Raw genomic sequence first — 17,137 nt, forward strand, 5'->3', positions numbered from 1 at the left:
AAAGCCTTTCAACTGAATCAAGCAATTGCAAGCGTCTCAACCATGTTGCTCCCCCGCACTTCAACGGCGGCCTTTTCTTCCTCCGCCACTAACCCACGACAGTATGAGTCGTCGAGGTCTGGATTGGATGGACGTAGCAAATGTAGATCTGGAGGAATCCGGGGCCCCAGGAAATCACACATGGACAAGCTCTTCTCCTAACCAGGAAACTTGGCTATATAACATGCCAGACCTCTCGCTCTAGTCTTGGCTTCTTCAGAATCATCTCATCTCTACAACCTCTTGACACCTCATCATGACTGCCCATTCCAAGCGTGGAAGCATCGAGCAAGAGGAACAGGTCGAAATGTCGTTCGCTGAGAAGCCTGGAGTCCTTGCCGACCCAGAGGCCGATTACTCTGGTGCGGTAAAGAAGACGGATCCAGCTGAGATTCGACTTGTTCGCAAGTTGGACTTTCGCATCATGCCTACTCTTTGGGCTATGTACTTCCTCAACTACGTCAGTTTCACCACAGCTGCCTGAGAGACTATGCTGATGTTGATAGCTTGATCGAAATGCCATTGCCCAGGCGCGATTGAATGATCTCGAAGATGATCTTGGTCTCAGGGGAACACAGTACAACACATGTATCTCGATCCTGTTCGTCGGGTATGATGATCCCCTTTCCTTTCGTTGCCAAGATGCTAACTCTTGAGAAAGCTACTTACTCATGCAGATCCCATCCAACATGCTCATCTCGTCGAAACGCGTGCGTCCTTCGCTATACATGTCGATCTGCATGATGGGCTGGGCCATCGTGTCAGCCTGCACCGCTCTTGTCAAAGACTACAAAGGTCTCGTCATCGTTCGCTTCTTCCTAGGTGTTGCCGAAGCCCCCTTTTATCCCGGAGCCCTCTATCTACTCGCAATATCCTATACAAGAAAGGAAATCGCTATGCGACTGTCGATTTTATACTCTGGAAACATCTTTGCTACTTCCTTTTCCGGATTGATCGCCGCGACGACGTTTGGAACAATTGATGGACATCACGGGCTTAAAGGCTGGCAGTGGCTCTTTATCATTGAAGGTGTCTTGACTTTTGCAGTCGGTATCATCGGAATCTTCACTCTTGCTGACAGTCCTTTGACGACTCGATGGTTGACTGAAGAAGAACGACAACTTGCGCATGATAGAATGCTGCGCGATACTGTTGGTCTGGAGGAGAGCAAAGGAGCTCGAGCTGGATTCTTCCAGGCCATTCGTGATCCTCGTCTGTGGCTCTTCTGCTTCATGCAGAACATGCATCTTTCTGCTTGTTCCTTCAACAACTTCTTCCCTACTGTCGTCGGCTCCCTCGGCTTCAACAGCACTATCACTCTAGTTCTGACATGCCCGCCCTACCTCGTATCTGGTTTCTTTGGATACCTAGCCGGATGGTCATCCGGTCACTTCAACGAGCGAACTTGGCATATCACGGCCTGTATGGGAATGGCACTCGTCGGATACATCATCTCCTGCGTCACGCTCAACACGCCAGCCCGCTACATTGCATGTTTCTTATTCGCCAGTGGCGCGTATGCAGTCAACTCGATGATCCTTGGCTGGGTTTCTGCAACGCTTGGATCGACGGCTGAGAAGAAGTCGGTCAGCTTGTCAATCGTCAACGTCGTTTCCAACGCCTCATACATCTACACTGCGTATCTGTATCCTAAATCTGACGGTCCACGATACCTGATCGGAATGGCAAGCAATGCTGGTTTTGCGACGATGTGTATTGCGGGTGTTTGGGCTATGAAGATCTGGCTTGTTAAGAGTAACAAGAAGCTTGATCGGGAAGGAAACACAAGTGTTACGCGATACGCTTACTAGAGCTTGACTGTCAGACTTTGATGATTGTAGGATGATCAGGACGAATGGATTTGTAGTTTATGATGATCCTTGCCATGCTTATTTTTGTACTGGGATTCGTGATGAGGCTGAGTTTATGGCAATGCGTTTCGGTGTTTGATGAGTAAAACCATCCCGCTCGGATATATCCCACCTGAGCCGAGTGGGATGGAGACATGATGGATTTCACAAAGGCGCAAGTTTGACATCAAGTAATACTGCAATATTTTTATATAATTATTCTTTCACTGTCATCTTGTCATTCAGTTTTTTTTATCTCATTCCAGCATATCTACTACCTGACTACCACTCTCAACAACATCTGCCTCGCAACCCAACATGACTCTAGACAAGACAACAACCGTCACAATGTTAGACGACACACTCTCGTATCTCATCGATGACATGATAGAAACCAAGTCAAGCTCTCTTGTACCAGTCGAGAATTTGCAGCACTACAAGAATCATCTGAATCACCTCGAAACAGCTACCAAATTGGCTCTTCTCAAGGAATCCCTCTGCGTTCGGCCACCAGTACCACTTCTGCCAGAAAACATCCTTCAAAACATCGAGTCCATCCTCAGTCGCATGAGGGACCACAAACTCCTTACTTCCTTAACATCCCTCACTCCATCCCGCACGATCAGTCATGACGAATCTCGACAAACAAATATTCATCTCTGGAAAGGAGACATCACAACCCTGACAAACATCACCGCCATCACAAACGCAGCCAATAGTCAAGGTCTGGGCTGCTTCCAACCTACACATCGCTGCATCGATAACATCATTCACTCGGAGGCAGGACCTCGTCTCCGAGAAGAATGTTTCTGGCTGATGCAAGAACGTCAAACGGACCTTGAGCCTGGTGATGTTCTTGTTACGGATGGTCATGCGCTTTATGCTTCGTCGGTTATACATACTGTTGGACCACAGCTTAAGCGCCGCGCGTCACCTACAGAAGCTCAGAGAGCTCAGCTCAAGAAGTGCTATGAGAATATTCTTGAGGCTGTGGAGGGCTTGCCAGCGGGTGAGGATAGGGAGAAGAGCGTTGCTTTGTGTTGTATTTCTACAGGCCTTTTTGCTTTTCCGGCCGATGAAGCTGCTGGGATCGCTGTTTCAACTGTCATGTCATGGTTACAAAACCATCCCACCACTACAATCACGGACATCGTCTTCAACACGTTTACACAATCGGATACCAACATCTACACAGCACTTCTTGGTCCCTCACCGACAACGATCTCACCGACTGTTACAGTTCCGCCATCAAGCTCAATCACTCTCGCCCGCGACTGGCTCCGCTCAGCCGACGCCGTCTGCGTCACCGCCGGCGCTGGTCTCTCAGCAGGAGATGGTCTAGACTACCATTCCAGATCCCTCTTCGAGCAACACTTCCCAGGATTCCTCAAATTCGGTCTCACATCGCTGTACAGCGTGTTTGGATACGATGGCTGGCCTTCGGAGGAGTATCGATGGGGCTATTACTTCACGCACTTGAACATGATAACGAACTGGTCAGATACACCTACCTATCAGACTTTGATTCCCTGGTTGAAAGAGTTTGGAGAGGATGCGTTTGTGAGGACGTCGAATGCAGATGGTTTGTTCCTTGCGAATGGGTGGTCTGAGACGCAACTTTCTACACCTCAGGGATCGTATGCGTATTTGCAGTGTCTGAATAATTGCAGAACTGATGCTGTGGTACCTTCTGCACCTCTCGTCGCTGCCGCGCTTCCATTCATCGACCCAGTCACTCAAAAATTGACTGACTCAAGCAAAATCCCAATCTGCCAATTTTGTGGCTCCAAGATGAGTATTTGCGTCCGCGCAGGATCATGGTTCAATCCATCACCATACAAAACCGGCGAAACACAATGGAAGGCATGGAAATCTCGAAATGTTTCAGAAAAGAAAAAGTTGGTGATTCTTGAACTTGGCGTCGGGATAAATACTCCCGGAGTATTGAGATGGCCAAATGAAGATCTCGTCGCTAGAAGTGGCGGAACGGTAAAGTTAATCCGTGTTGGTCTTGGCGCTGAAGCGATGGTTCCTTGGGAGCAAGAAGATCAAGGTCTGAGTACTTTTATCCAAGGCGACATTCAGCGCGCCATTCCACTGTTGTTAGAATAGTACGGGAATAGAACGATATTTATAGTGTCAATTTAGAAGCCATATCAATTATCGACGTCATCATCGGATTATCGCCAGCCCTATAGGCTCATGTCAGTAATTTTTAATGTCACGCGTAATCAAATGAGGCGCATCACATTGCCAAGCGTTGGTAGTGGATCTTCCCTTCCGGCGTGTCCGCGTGGCTGTACAGAATTATCTCCCGTCTCCGCCTCACTAGTCCTTTAATTCCTCCAACATCATCAACTTTTCACAATTTTGAGCCTCTTTCGCATACCTCAGGCATAAAGTGATGACTCTATTATAGCAAAAATGGGACTCGATGCCCTCACTAAGCTGGCGTACCATGCCGATAGGCTCGTTATAGCAAGCGATAAAATCGCTTCAAGAGGAGAAGCGGTCTACCAAAACCTCTCCAAAAAATGGTACCTCCATCCATCCTCCCCTTGTAAATACCTAGTAACTCATTGTCGCCAGGGAACATAGAAAAAGGCGTCAGGCAGAAGAAGCATGGCTCGCCGCACACGCCGAAGAAATCCGCAAACGCAATGAACTCCTCTCTCTAATCTCCACCAAAATAACCGGCACATCATCACAAGAAATGGCACCATTAATCTGCAACCCCTACGAGCGCAACCGTGCCGTCTTTCTCATCACGACCCCCATCTCATTCGGATTCGTTGAAGTTTCGCAGTCAAGTTATAAACTTCTTGCGAAACATGTGGGAATGAGCTTGAATAGCGTTAGTCATTGGGCTGTCTGTGTGATTGATCGGGCTTTGGGGGAGTGTTATTGTTATGATCTTATGAGTGATCGGTTGGAGTTGACCATGTTGGGCAAGAATTATTTCAGGTTTTATGTTATTGAGGAGGAGTTTATCAAGACGTGGAGTTCTTGTTATTATATTGGTGAGACGACAAAGACTCATGATGAGATTCAAGAGATTGGTAAGTCGACCCATATTCTCACTTATTGCATCATACTAACAACTACAGGTCATCGACATATTGGAGAAAACCCTCGATACTCATTACTATCAAACAACTGTCAACATCTAGTCGATAGTCTTGTCAAGGAACTATGCAACGGCATGGTTATCAGTCAAGCGAAACTAGACGAGGAGTTATCTTTGATCTCGCCCAAGATTGCACGAGACTTATTGGTAGGGAAGATCAGATCAAAGATGGATTCTGGTGGTGAGAGTGAGGATAGTGCTTCGATAAAAGAACATTTGGCCGCCTTTAAAAGGTTGGATTGGGTTGATAGAAAATTGTTAAAGTCATAGAGGCAGATGATACCCAGAGATAGATTATGAACTCATTAATATTATTATGCATATCAAGGATTAACGTCCGAGACAGAATTAGCTGCGCTGGGCCAACGGCAGGATAGTATGAGTGGGATTGGATTCGATCATCCGACTTGTTGAGAGGCGAAATGCACTAAAAGCGAAACATGTCGTGTGACCAAATACAGTACTGTATCACCTCCACGTCACATAGTCCTTGGATCATCGCAGCACTCATAAAATAGTTGGGTAACATGAATTAAATAGTCCTAAAGCCTATTGGCAACATGACAAGTCAAGCTTGTCTCATCACTAGACTACATAGGTCAATTTACAAAACCACCCCATGCAATCCAGCCGCTTAAATAAAGAGGGAACCAAAACCCAGCCTTCGCCAGGACCAGCTGAGCTCTTTCTTCGATAGCATAAAAACACATTTACTCGTTGTCGTGGACATCGACAACGGTCTTCTTCCACTGGCGGGCGGGAACCTTGCGCTTGAAGAGAATGTCGATTTCTCGGTAAGATCGGTTCTTCATCTCAGGAAGCCAGATGTAGGCCATGGCCAGACAGAAGGCACCGGTACCGGCCCAAACGTAACCACACTTGCCACCGAGGTTGGCGCCCTAGAGGATGAGTTAGTATTTGTGAGATGAAAGCTTGAGTGAGTGAGGTGACTTACAGTGGGGTTAAGCATCCAACTGGAGAGGAAGATACAGGGGATGTTGACGAGGTAGTAACATCCACGGCCGATACCAGTGGTAAGAGGTCGAAGACGAATGGAGGAGGTCTCTCCGATAATGACCCAAGAAGCAGGGGCAGGTCCAAGAGTGAAGAGGACGGAGACGATAAGACCGAGAGCAGCCTGGGTGTTGGAGTTGATGGTGGACTTGACATCACCAACAGTAGCGGCAATACCAAGGGCAACAAGGAGAACAGTGTTTCCAAGAGAACCCCAGAGGTAAATGCTTCGGCGACCAAAGTAAGAAGTCAAGATCCAAGAAAGCATGACAAACACGGTCTGCAGAGCAGAGGTGATGAGACCCATGGCGAAAGCAGTCTTGGTGGGCATACCGGCCTGCTCGAAGAAAAAGACGGCCTGGTTGGCAATCAGGTTACCAGTCAAGTTCTGGGCAGCGTAAACGCAGCACACAATGGCAGTTCGGTAGAGATCAGTGCCACGGAAGAGCTCGAGGATGCTGGGCTCCTTGATGGTCTTCTCGAGGTCGATGGTACGCTTCATCATAGCAATGGCCTCGTGGGTGTTGTCAACCTGGGTAGATCGTCCGAGGCGACGAACAGACTTGGCAGCGTCTTCAAGACGTCCCTTGCGGACCAACCACCAAGGAGACTCGGGAGAGAGGTAGATGAGGATGGCGAGGGGAGTAGGGAACATCCACTGCAGAGCAATAGGAACTCGGAAAGCAGCCTGCTCATGAAGCTCATTGTAGTGGAACGCCACAGCACCGACGATAATAGCACCGATGGCCCAGAACATCTGAAGCATCTGTGTGGCGGGGGCACGCAGCTGCAGGGGCACAATCTCGGAACAGTAGGCGGGCGAGTTGGCGATGAAGATACCCCATGGGATACCCTCGAGGAGCTGAGCGACCAGCATGACGGCCAGGGAGTCGGCAAAGTAGAAGATGAAGATGAAGGCGTTGAGCAACATGAGACCGCCGATGGTAGCCCAGCGGTATCCGACGCGAGAAGTAATGGGGCCGGCGAGGGTGACACCGATGAGAGCGCCGACGGGACCACCGACTTGGAGGGCGGATTGCCATGATGTCTCGATGACATATTTGTCCTTTTCTGTACTCCAGATACCGTATCTGTCGGCGAAAGCGGGGAGGGCGATGAAGTTACCGATGAGGAAGACACAGTAAGCCTCCATGATCTGCACACCATTAGAAACTTGCATTCAAAATTGGATAAGAGCGGGGAACTTACAATTGTGCAAGACATGTTGAAAGCCCAGAGAGAAGCAGCAGGGTAAGCTCGAACAGCCTCGAGAACAGTCATGCTATGCTCCAAGTTCTCGGCATCGATAGCACCCTGCATATCGACGTTCAACTCCTTCTTGGCCTCGACATCGTAGGCGTGGTCGATGTGGGCCTCGTCGGCCTTGGCCTCTGAGATGCCAGCCTTGTTGTCCATGGGGTTACTCATGATGAAGGACGCTCAATGAGAGAATTGAGGATGAGAGGGACAGACGTGAAAAGGGAAATGCAACGGTGGGAGCTCAAGACAATTTATAAGAGGTCCCTCCATGCAATGCGGATCCCGGCATGAGAGTACAGTAGAAGAAAAACATAAGTACCACTAAGCCCGGATGAATGAGACGTAACATTTTGTTACAGACTGGGGTAAAAGGTTAAGGGTTAGCTGAACTGGGATTAGCAAACTGGGGTATGCTAGAGCGGTTTGATTTAGGCATCTGGGGTAAGGTTCCCTCGGGGCATTCAGTGTTAGACGCACCTATAGAAAGACAGGTGTCTAACCAACAGTGAATAGACCAACGAATTAGAGGCTCGTGTTCCCCGCGAGAGGTTGCTCCCCCGCAGATGAAGCCCCGGATCAAGCACACCACTACGGCGCGACTCCGGTCGGGGTCAATGCCCGCTCTTGGTCGGATGCATCCTGATCGGTCATGATTTCCCCGTTTAGCTTCTCCAATTTGTTGTGTTCTCGTGGTATTGAAGGCCGAGAGGGAACGGGACATGGGCAAGGCATCGGCTCGGTAACTCACTGCCATGGTAACTAAAAACGCGGAGAGGTCATATGACTCGGCTATCTCGGAATTACCCAGGTCTAGATTGAGTGAAATGGAATGTCGGGGTAAATTGGGTCGGTCCAGTGTATACGGTTATCAACAAGCTCATCTGGAGAAAAAGCTGGGGAATAAAAAAAGAGCGGAGAGGCGAGCCAATTGATCATCAACGGCTAAACGGGCTTGCAAAATTGGAGGGTTGAACCCCATGGTCCAACAGAAACGCTCTTGTCACCCCATTTTTCAGGTTGACCCACGTGAGACCAACAACATCCCTGGTCACATGAAAGAGCGGGAGGAGAGCAGTTGGTTGGTGAGGGGACATGTTGGTTGGAGAGAGAAGAGCCCAGACCAAAATCTGTAACATTAATTCTTCAAAGCCGCTCCAATTGTTTGTCTCTCCGCTTAAATTAGCGGCACGGATTAATGCACCAATCGGGTCTTTGCCCGCTACCGGCATTCCTTGCCGTTGATCCCTCTACAGTTAATTAGAACATGCCCTTTCCATTATTCCCATCAAACTCTTTTGTAGTATTCGCGTGTCGTTTGAGGCGACAGTCATCTGATAGGAGCGTTTGGACGTGTCAACTGGACTGTCAACCAGAGAGCCGGGTAAATGCCTTGATTAAAGGGCGCTAGATGCTGACAGGATGATCGTTCAGCGGTCTAGCCGTTGAGTTCTAGACGAAGGATGGGGTAGTGTTCCACTGCTGGAAGAGCGGGTAGGGTTGTCCCCCAGGAATTGTTCGTGATCAGGCTCGTACCACGTGTAAGTGTTGCATTAGTGAGATTTCACCTTTTTTAGTGTCGTCTGGATTGATTCTGGGCGGTATCTGGATTGTCTTGGTGTCTTGGTGCAGATTGATCGGCTTGGTATTGCGACGTGGTGTTGCTACCCTAAAGTGTGACCCCGTCTGAGCATTTCCACGTTGTCTTGTGTTCCTACAGGTCCCATCGTCTTTAATCGTTCTCAACTCTCTGCATTCAAGTGTTTCCTATGCTTGTATTCAATTCTCTACACTTTTTTCGTATCTTAATGAGCATATCGTGGCCGTCTTGGATGTTTTGACATCGATAGCTCGAGCCAACAGCTCAACAAGATCAACACGACGCGTCACATTCACAGCGGAAGCAGGGGAATCGCCTACGCAATAACTATCCGTACCAACCATCTACCGATTCCAGAGACTACCGTCTTCAATTTCCTAGTCCTAAAGCACCTTCGTTACGATGCGAATATAATAACCCCGGCGTGGAATGCTCGGGAAGCGTCAGTGGCGTCGCGCTCTTCACCTCGCGGCAATTACGATCAGAGACGGTCTCTTGCATAGTTCGTATTACTGCTGTCGGCTACACTAATTGAAGCGGTTACCAAACCTTACCTCGCTGGCGATAGACGATTTTGTCACTGCCGTAGATGCGCTTAGTGCCCGAAGGATTGCGCGCGCATCGGTCTTCATTACCCCGAATCGTCGTATCGACTAGACCTTACAAGCGCCACAGCTGCCGAGAGACGCGACACGTTGGAGGGGTAGAACGTTCTTTGACTTCTGGTGGCTTGACTATCTACGCGCTATCAGGTCATCGCGATACTGCCTTCGAGTCATGCTGCACCAGTTCGTTCCAATTGAAGAGGGCCACGGGCGTATCTGCTTGATAGTACCAGGCAAATGACACGGTCTATTTTGGTGAATTTCTATGCGACAAGACTTTCCCTTTTGAATTGGCCAAACGCGATCTATTCGTCCTCCGACGCGTTCCGTGTATGTATCCACCCGCAAATCTAAGTAGCGCCCTGTAGCGAACAATCCCAGGTCCCGGACTCAAGCCCACTTTCCAAGCAATGCCATAATCGCTGTGCCGAGATAAAGTGAAACAAGCATAAAAGCAAGCCTCTTTTTGTCATTCGTTCTTTGAGGATTAAAGATGAAATCGCGAGCCAGCATCTCTACAAACCCGGTGTAGATCAAGATGCCTGCGGAAATAGAGTCAAGTACCCCAGAGACAACATTTGCTGTGAATGAACCACTGTTGTAAGTTGTCCTGACTCCAAGTCCAATAGCGATAGCAATGGGTGTTGTGAGACCATACGCCAGACAGAGAGCCCAAGGCATCCAGCGAAATCGATGGGGAAATGGTATAACGCTAAGCCGAGCACCGATACCAAGACCTTCAAAGGATTGATGAAAAACCAGGACCGGATACAAGGTACTGAACTCTTTTCCTACCACTCCGAGATTGAGACCGATGATGACGCTGTGGAACAAAACTCCGAACTCGAGAATCAGAAAAGCTGCGATTTGTTGTTTGAAAGATGACATGGCTTCTTCCGAGTCACTGTCCAGGTTCTTGAGTTCTTCGATATCGTCAAAAGATGCTCCGTCACTTTTTTTGCTCGACGGCTGATTGATCGGATCTTCTTGCCCAGGCAGACTCGTAATCGTTCCCTCAACATTGACTTCATTCGATCCATATCTCGTACTAACATAATAATCCGCCGCAAAGTCCATGAGAAAGATAATCATCGCCGAGGTCAGGGCCAGCGCAGGTGGCCAACTATACTCTGCCCAACCACCCGTCATACCAACACAACTCGCAGGTCCAATCTCATCATAGGCAGGATCTAGGAGATGGATGAATGCTGTTGCGATAATAACACCGGAACCGAAGTATCTGGCGAAGAGATATACATAGAGAGGAATGCGAAGACGGCGTATCCTTGTTGCCAGGACGGGGAAGAATGTGACTCCTGTTGACACGACGAGGATAACGAAGAGAGCTGAGATGCGAACGCCTATGTGGCCGTCGTAGTCGTTCTTGCTGGCGTTGAGATAGCAGACGACGTCACGAGCGTCTGCATCGTCGAGGTTGACGTCGTGAGGGTTGAAAGAAGACATGGTGGATGAACTCAAGATGTGATTCAGACTGGACTGTTTCCCCTACCGTGTCCCAGGCGCCCGGTCTTTTTAAGAATTTCCATCGCATCTCCATTACGAGTGAAAACTTTCTTCTACATCCATAGAGGTGGCCGACTCTTCCGAGATTGATTGAAGTAAAAGAGCCTATTGGCATACCTGGACTCTACCATGACGCCACAACACAATTTCCAAACAGCTTTTCTTTGTACAAATCACGGAACAACGGCATCTAATAAGCAAGATAGCATCGGAATTCGGCCTGAGGACCTTGATGGTTAACCTGTTGGTATATTTTAAGCCTCGTCTAGGCCGAGTTGAGTATGGCTCTCCGAGATTGCGTTCAGGTCGTTATTCCCGTTTGCCTTGAAATGATATCAGTCATTATAACACGAGCCATATCTGCCATAGAAAAATCCCTCAGTCGGTCTACTTGAAAAGACGTTGGCGTTTTAATATCTTAGAAGGAGCATCGATTAATGACTTGAACAATGTTTTTGAAAAGCAAAGCGTTAACTGCACAGCCTGGGTATGGCAAATGATAGGCATTAGAAATCATCTAACACTTAAATAGCCGTAGGCAGCTCAAATCTTACCTCGACATAGCAGTCAGGCGTTCAGAGACATCGATGTGCTGGCGGTAATAATGTGCAGGTCTTATTGTAGTTGGGTTATAATGCTACTGCCTCTTAGCTGGAAATTAAAAGACACCCACTGCTCAACCATCAAGTAATCCTTTCTCTCGAGCTATCGAAGGGGGAACAGTAATACAATACTATCAATGACCACTTAGTTCCCGAGACTTATTTTATAACCCGTTACAAGATATAGAATATTCCCAGTAGTAATCATCGAAAAGTCCAAATAATTCAACCTCAACATATACCCCGTAATCTAGCCTAGTGTTCCTTCGACTTTACAGTAACAGGCTTCATCTATGTCATATTGTTAGTGCTTTGTCGTCAAGATAGAGGGATGTTCTCATCACTTACGCAAATTCCCACATTGCCAAGAACTCTAGTGCATGCAAATTCGCCACAGCACTTTGCAGTTGAGGGATTGCAGAGCATTCCTGTTGCAACGCAACCTGTGTTTAGCACACATCTGGAAGTTGCTCCGGGTGTCGCTTTGCAGGTATAACCTTTGCAGCAATCGGCGGCAGTAGTGCATATTCCTTCATCTTCAGCGCATGCCGCTCCGAATGCAGCTGCGAAAGCAGGGTACAAGGTTGAGATAAGAAATGAGATCTTCATTGTAAATGTAAAGTATGATTAGATAGAAGCTTTGATAGACAGTGGAAAGTGCTGAGGAGTTGAATTTCACTACAAGCACTTCTGTAATAGAGATAGCAGATATATATAATGGGACGGAGTAAGAAGGGGATAGATGCAATTGTCTTGTGGCAATTAATTGGTTGCTTTATATCGCCGACATAGAACCGTGCCGTGGAATGGCAAGGGATGAGATTGAATTTGCCCCTTTGTCGCTACTTGAAGGGTTGTGCGTAGAGTTATTATCTTACTGCTTTAGTAGTAGTGTTCTGAGACATTCATCTACTCATCCCTCCATATTTAGCTGATGTTTAATACTAGCGCGATCGATTATTGATAAGGGTTTGAGACATTATTCTGGCCTCTGCCCCTTAACATACCAATTAACTGACCGAAGTGAAAGTTAAGGGTTCTGTATTGATCCTGCGGTAGAATGATTCCACCCCTGTGTTTTAGACGTCGACGACATCTGTTCCCCCGTATGTCACTCTTATTAGACAAGGGCTTTGACGGGTTGCTATTCTCACTGAACTTGAATGCTTCAAGCCAATCTCATTGCAAACAAATCTGGTCGGCGGGTGCAGTACTGGGCGGCAGCAGCATACAGCCCTGCCATGATCAGCGACAGGTTTGGAGGCATTTGAAAAATCACCGAGATACCTATAGACTTCAAGGTCGATCCACGTCATCAGATTAAAAATACTCCAGATCGGACCTGTTAGATTTTCCGTGATGGTTTTGGTAAGATGAATGATGGTGATGAAGGAAGCGCTTATTTGTTCAGCACCCTCTGGCGCAGTAAACGGGGGCATACTTATAAGTTATAAGCTGCCAAAGGCCGGCACCATCACAATTAAGAATTCACAGTGATCAGCTAGACTCAAATGGTTATTGGATTGGTTATGATTAAACGATCTTGGGAATTCTGAGTACCACCAATGCTGCGTCTAAAGCGTTAACGCGGACAATCACTATCAAGTAGACAGACTACGTCTGAGTGAACCGTAGCTCTGTACCCTGAAAGTGTATCTCTCAATTCAATTTCCCGGTTTCTGCTAGCCTTAGACGAGAGCTGCGCCACTATGAAGACAATTAGTTTTAGTCCAGTTAAGTACATGAAGTAGTTTGGACTTACCTGTCCACACGAAATAGGCTCATACAGAGGAGGATGATCTGCATCAGTACATGTTGGCACAACCTCACAGACAGCATCCGGGTTAAAGCCTAGGAAGAAAGGCATGGCGTAACGAGATTCTTTTTGACGATTGTAAACGCGATGAACAGTCGATTTGAAACGGTTGTTGGATAATCTCTGCAAGAAGTCACCGATGTTGACAACCAGAGTTCCCTCTATAGGTCGAGCGTCCAGCCACTCGTCATCTGCCGAGAGAACTTGAAGACCACCGGACATATCCTGCCAGAGCAGAGTCACGCATTGAATGTCGGTGTGTGAGCCGATACCAACGTCTATATCATCGGTTTCATCAGTTCCAGGGTAGTGAAGATGCACTGCGTCGGCACCGGGGGTTGTGATGATGTTGTCAAAGTAGTCCTCGGGTAGCTCGAGAGCAAGGGCAAAAAGACGAATCAGCTTACGAGCCAACTCCAGCCGCTTCTGATAGAATTTGGTGAGGACAGGTCGGAATTTTGGGAGATGGCTTGTCCCGTTCCACACAAAATCTATGGAATCAAAGTTGGAATTAATGTCATCCGCACAATCATGAGTTGTATCGATGCGGGTATCATATCGCATGGAGAAAGTTTCTTTGTTGTCTGTAAGATGCAATAAGTAACCTAGAATGAAAGATGGATTTGCTTTCCTTTACCTTTGGTTTCATTGTTGTTGATTTGTGTGCTTCCAACACCGTGGTAACCACAGAACTTCCCCGCCTTTGTGAAAGCGACCCGATCCTTGTCTTCTTGAGGCTGGCTAAAGAATTTCTTGATCTGTTCGAGAGCCTCCTCAATTAACTCCTGTGGAATACCGTGGTTGGAAACGTAGAAGAATCCCGTATTCTCAGCCGCGGCTTTAATCTTGATGGCGAGGGCGTTGCGTGCTGTCGTATCGCCATCCAGGGCAGTTAGGTCAATGATGGGCATCTCCTCCAGAGTCGGAGTACGTGGCTTGCCGCATCGCACGCGACGGGAGACAGGCCCATCCGGTGTCAGTAGCTGTACTGTCGTGAACTCGGCAGTCGGAGCTGTAGTCTCAAGTGTCGTAGTAGCCATGGTCTTGAATTTCAGTTGTTAAGAATGTTGCAGTCTTTGGTACAATTATGTTGACGGTGATATCATTGATGTCGCGGTTATACAGATGATGATCCAAAGTGGGGTAAGTTTTACACAGCAACTGTTCTGTTGTTTAGTAATTGTTGGAGGGATGTTATGAATATCTACAACGGAAGTAATCGCTTGATATAGAATGATAGCCAAGGTCTGTGGAACCATTGAGCCGTGCGAGCCGAGTAGGACTTGATGTTACCTCTGAAAGAGAGTCATGGCGGAGATCGCCGGAGTGGAGGGGTTATCTCTTATCGGCAACAGTTTACCTATCTTTGGTTACGCGGGGATACTCCCTGAACCCATTTAGCGCAATCTACTACATACTCACTATCAGACGAGATAACGGAGTTACTATCACTAACAGACCTGCGCGTATTGATAACGATCCACAAATATCTTCCTTCCAGCATTATAACCCTGGCCAGGGCCGTCAGATATGGAAAGAACCGCTGGAATATGTCTTGTTATGGATCCGATCTTATCAATTCTGGAGTCCGGGGAATCGAGATATCATTTTCTTGTGGGTTCGAGCTTTACCTCTGTATCATATAAACATGAAATATAGCCCGCACTCTTCGTAGCCACGCCAAGCCCAAGACCTTCCTCTTATAACACACCTTAGAAAGGACCATGACTTCTCTTGTCTCCAAGGTCCACAATCGCTTGCTAGTCAAGAAGCAGTTACCGGACGGGACGACCCAACCAGCCGACTTTCTTGACAATGACTCCATCCGACCAACCCCCGTCAAGGACCGAACGTGGACTTCAATCACATACTCTGCTTTCTGGTTCGCCGCCACGGCAAATGTGAGCAACCTATACGCGGCTTCCACCGGCCAGTCCGCTGGTCTCAGCATGTGGGAAGCTCTGGGCTGCTCACTCGGAGGCCAGTTGCTCGCCGGTCTTCTCATGGCGCTGAATGGTCGAGCTGGTGCTTTGTACAGAATTCCATTCCCTGTTGCTTGTAGGGCGAGCTTCGGGACTTGGGGTGCGTTGTGGCCGACTTTTAATCGCGCTGTCATGTCGATTGTCTGGAACGGAGTGACGTCCGTGCAGGGAGCCCAGTGTTTATAGTAAGTCGGAATCTACTAACTCGGGTTCTTGAGATTTTGCTAATAATAACCTCAATCTAGTGTTTTTCTTCATGCTATCTTTCCTTCCATTGCTAACATTCCCGACATCATGGGTTCCAAGTCTGCCCTCAACTCGGCTCAAATGCTTTGCTTCTTTCTCTACTGGCTTATCAATTGCGCCTTCTTGTTTGTCCCTGTACCGCGTATGAGGAACCTAGTTCACATCAAAGTCGGTGTTTATTATGCGGCTACTATCGCATTCGTGGCATGGACATTGGTCTTAGCTGGCAGTATCCGCAAGACGGTATCCGAACCGGCCACCATCCACGGTTCGGAAAAGTCATGGATGATCCTCAAGTTCTTCTTCTTGGGACTTGCCAGTTGCGGTACCTTTATCACGAATGCATCTGACCTACAACGATATGCATCGAGACCCAATGATGTTATTGCCGGTCAGGTTTTCAGCTTCCCAATGTCTAACTTCTTGGTTGGTGTTTTTGGCAACTTGATTGCGGCTGCAAGTAAGAGTATCTTTGGCGAGGTCAGTACAAATGCTATTCAGTGTAGGTTTCGTGACTAACTTTTGTAATCTCAGGTCATTTGGAATCCTCTCACGACACTCGATATGCTGATGGAGGGTGACCGTTATACATCTGCTAATCGAGCGGGGTGTGCCTTGATCTCGTTCGCCTATGTCTACTCTACTGTCTTCTCAGCTATCTTTGAGAATTCTATCCCGTGCGTCTAGCCATCTTTAACAAGTGTCTTTATCGCTCGTTGCTGACCTAATTGCCCTCATAGTGCCGGAAACGATATAGCAGCTCTTATGCCCAAGTACATCACAGTGAAGCGTGGTTTCTTCATCTGCGCAGGTATGGATTCTTCCCTATACAAGTAAAGAACTCGCAACTGATAGTATGTCTCCTTTTTAGTTGTTTCGTACGCGATCTGCCCGTGGTACTTGCTCTCATCTGCATCTGTCTTCATCAACTTCCTGAGCTCGTACCAGATCTTCCTCAGCGCTATCACTGGTATCCTGATCTGCGACTACTACCTCTTAAGGCGTGGCCTTTTCGATATCCCCATGCTCTACTCAGGTCATAAGGATACTACTTACCACTTCTTTCATGGCTTCAATCTTCGCGCTTTTTCAGTTTATTTGATCGCCATTGCACCCAATTTCTACGGATTCCTGTCCCAGATGGGTGTCGCCGCACCTCTGGGGATCCAAAGATTCTACAGTGTGGCATATCCTATCGGACTCTTCATAGCGTTTGGTGGCTTCTGGTTGGTGAACGTGCTCTTTCCTGCTGAAAGTAGTCTCAAGCTTTCGGGATGGCATGAGCCCAAGGACTTTGTTGAAGATGACGATAATACTTTTGTTAACGTTGTTGTTGACTCATCTGGAGTACAACTTGATCAGGAGAAGGGAAGCCATGGAGATCTCACAATAAAGAAATACTAAGTAGTAGAATAATGAAGTATCTTATACCATTGGCCTAGAACTTCAAGACACGACATGGTCATCACATGGCA

At 47.7% G+C, this 17,137-nt stretch overlaps 7 protein-coding genes across 7 annotated transcripts; 3 read left to right on the plus strand and 4 right to left on the minus strand.

Moving 5' to 3' along the window:
• Nucleotides 1–295: 295 nt before the first annotated feature.
• FIESC28_08416 (uncharacterized protein) lies at nt 296–1,850 on the plus strand (the record flags this gene model as incomplete). Its single annotated transcript, XM_031162554.1, has 3 exons — nt 296–499; nt 546–649; nt 701–1,850. The coding sequence occupies 3 exons, from the start codon at nt 296–298 to the stop codon at nt 1,848–1,850; spliced, it is 1,458 nt and encodes a 485-aa protein (XP_031013414.1).
• A 387-nt stretch (nt 1,851–2,237) lies between these two features.
• FIESC28_08417 (uncharacterized protein) lies at nt 2,238–4,001 on the plus strand (the record flags this gene model as incomplete). Its single annotated transcript, XM_031162555.1, has 1 exon — nt 2,238–4,001. The coding sequence occupies one exon, from the start codon at nt 2,238–2,240 to the stop codon at nt 3,999–4,001; it is 1,764 nt and encodes a 587-aa protein (XP_031013415.1).
• Nucleotides 4,002–5,726: 1,725 nt separating this feature from the next.
• Nucleotides 5,727–7,458, minus strand: FIESC28_08418 (uncharacterized protein; the record flags this gene model as incomplete). The annotated part of the gene is made up of 3 exons (XM_031162556.1): nt 5,727–5,915; nt 5,972–7,186; nt 7,240–7,458. The coding sequence occupies 3 exons, from the start codon at nt 7,456–7,458 to the stop codon at nt 5,727–5,729; spliced, it is 1,623 nt and encodes a 540-aa protein (XP_031013416.1).
• Nucleotides 7,459–9,882: 2,424 nt separating this feature from the next.
• On the minus strand, nt 9,883–10,956 carry FIESC28_08419 (uncharacterized protein; the record flags this gene model as incomplete). Its single annotated transcript, XM_031162557.1, has 1 exon — nt 9,883–10,956. One exon carries the CDS (start codon nt 10,954–10,956, stop codon nt 9,883–9,885), a length of 1,074 nt encoding a protein of 357 aa, XP_031013417.1.
• Nucleotides 10,957–11,873: 917 nt separating this feature from the next.
• FIESC28_08420 (uncharacterized protein) lies at nt 11,874–12,227 on the minus strand (the record flags this gene model as incomplete). The annotated part of the gene is made up of 2 exons (XM_031162558.1): nt 11,874–11,909; nt 11,967–12,227. 2 exons carry the CDS (start codon nt 12,225–12,227, stop codon nt 11,874–11,876), a joined length of 297 nt encoding a protein of 98 aa, XP_031013418.1.
• Nucleotides 12,228–13,277: 1,050 nt separating this feature from the next.
• Nucleotides 13,278–14,474, minus strand: FIESC28_08421 (uncharacterized protein; the record flags this gene model as incomplete). Its single annotated transcript, XM_031162559.1, has 3 exons — nt 13,278–13,325; nt 13,381–14,018; nt 14,072–14,474. The coding sequence occupies 3 exons, from the start codon at nt 14,472–14,474 to the stop codon at nt 13,278–13,280; spliced, it is 1,089 nt and encodes a 362-aa protein (XP_031013419.1).
• A 684-nt stretch (nt 14,475–15,158) lies between these two features.
• Nucleotides 15,159–17,066, plus strand: FIESC28_08422 (uncharacterized protein; the record flags this gene model as incomplete). Its single annotated transcript, XM_031162560.1, has 5 exons — nt 15,159–15,601; nt 15,662–16,142; nt 16,197–16,339; nt 16,403–16,473; nt 16,534–17,066. 5 exons carry the CDS (start codon nt 15,159–15,161, stop codon nt 17,064–17,066), a joined length of 1,671 nt encoding a protein of 556 aa, XP_031013420.1.
• Between the last annotated feature and the right edge of the window lie 71 nt (nt 17,067–17,137).

Source organism: Fusarium coffeatum (genome assembly GCF_003316985.1).
Source record: "Fusarium coffeatum strain FIESC_28 chromosome Unknown BRIP53273_contig_195, whole genome shotgun sequence".
Classification (NCBI taxonomy): Eukaryota; Fungi; Ascomycota; class Sordariomycetes; order Hypocreales; family Nectriaceae; genus Fusarium; species Fusarium coffeatum.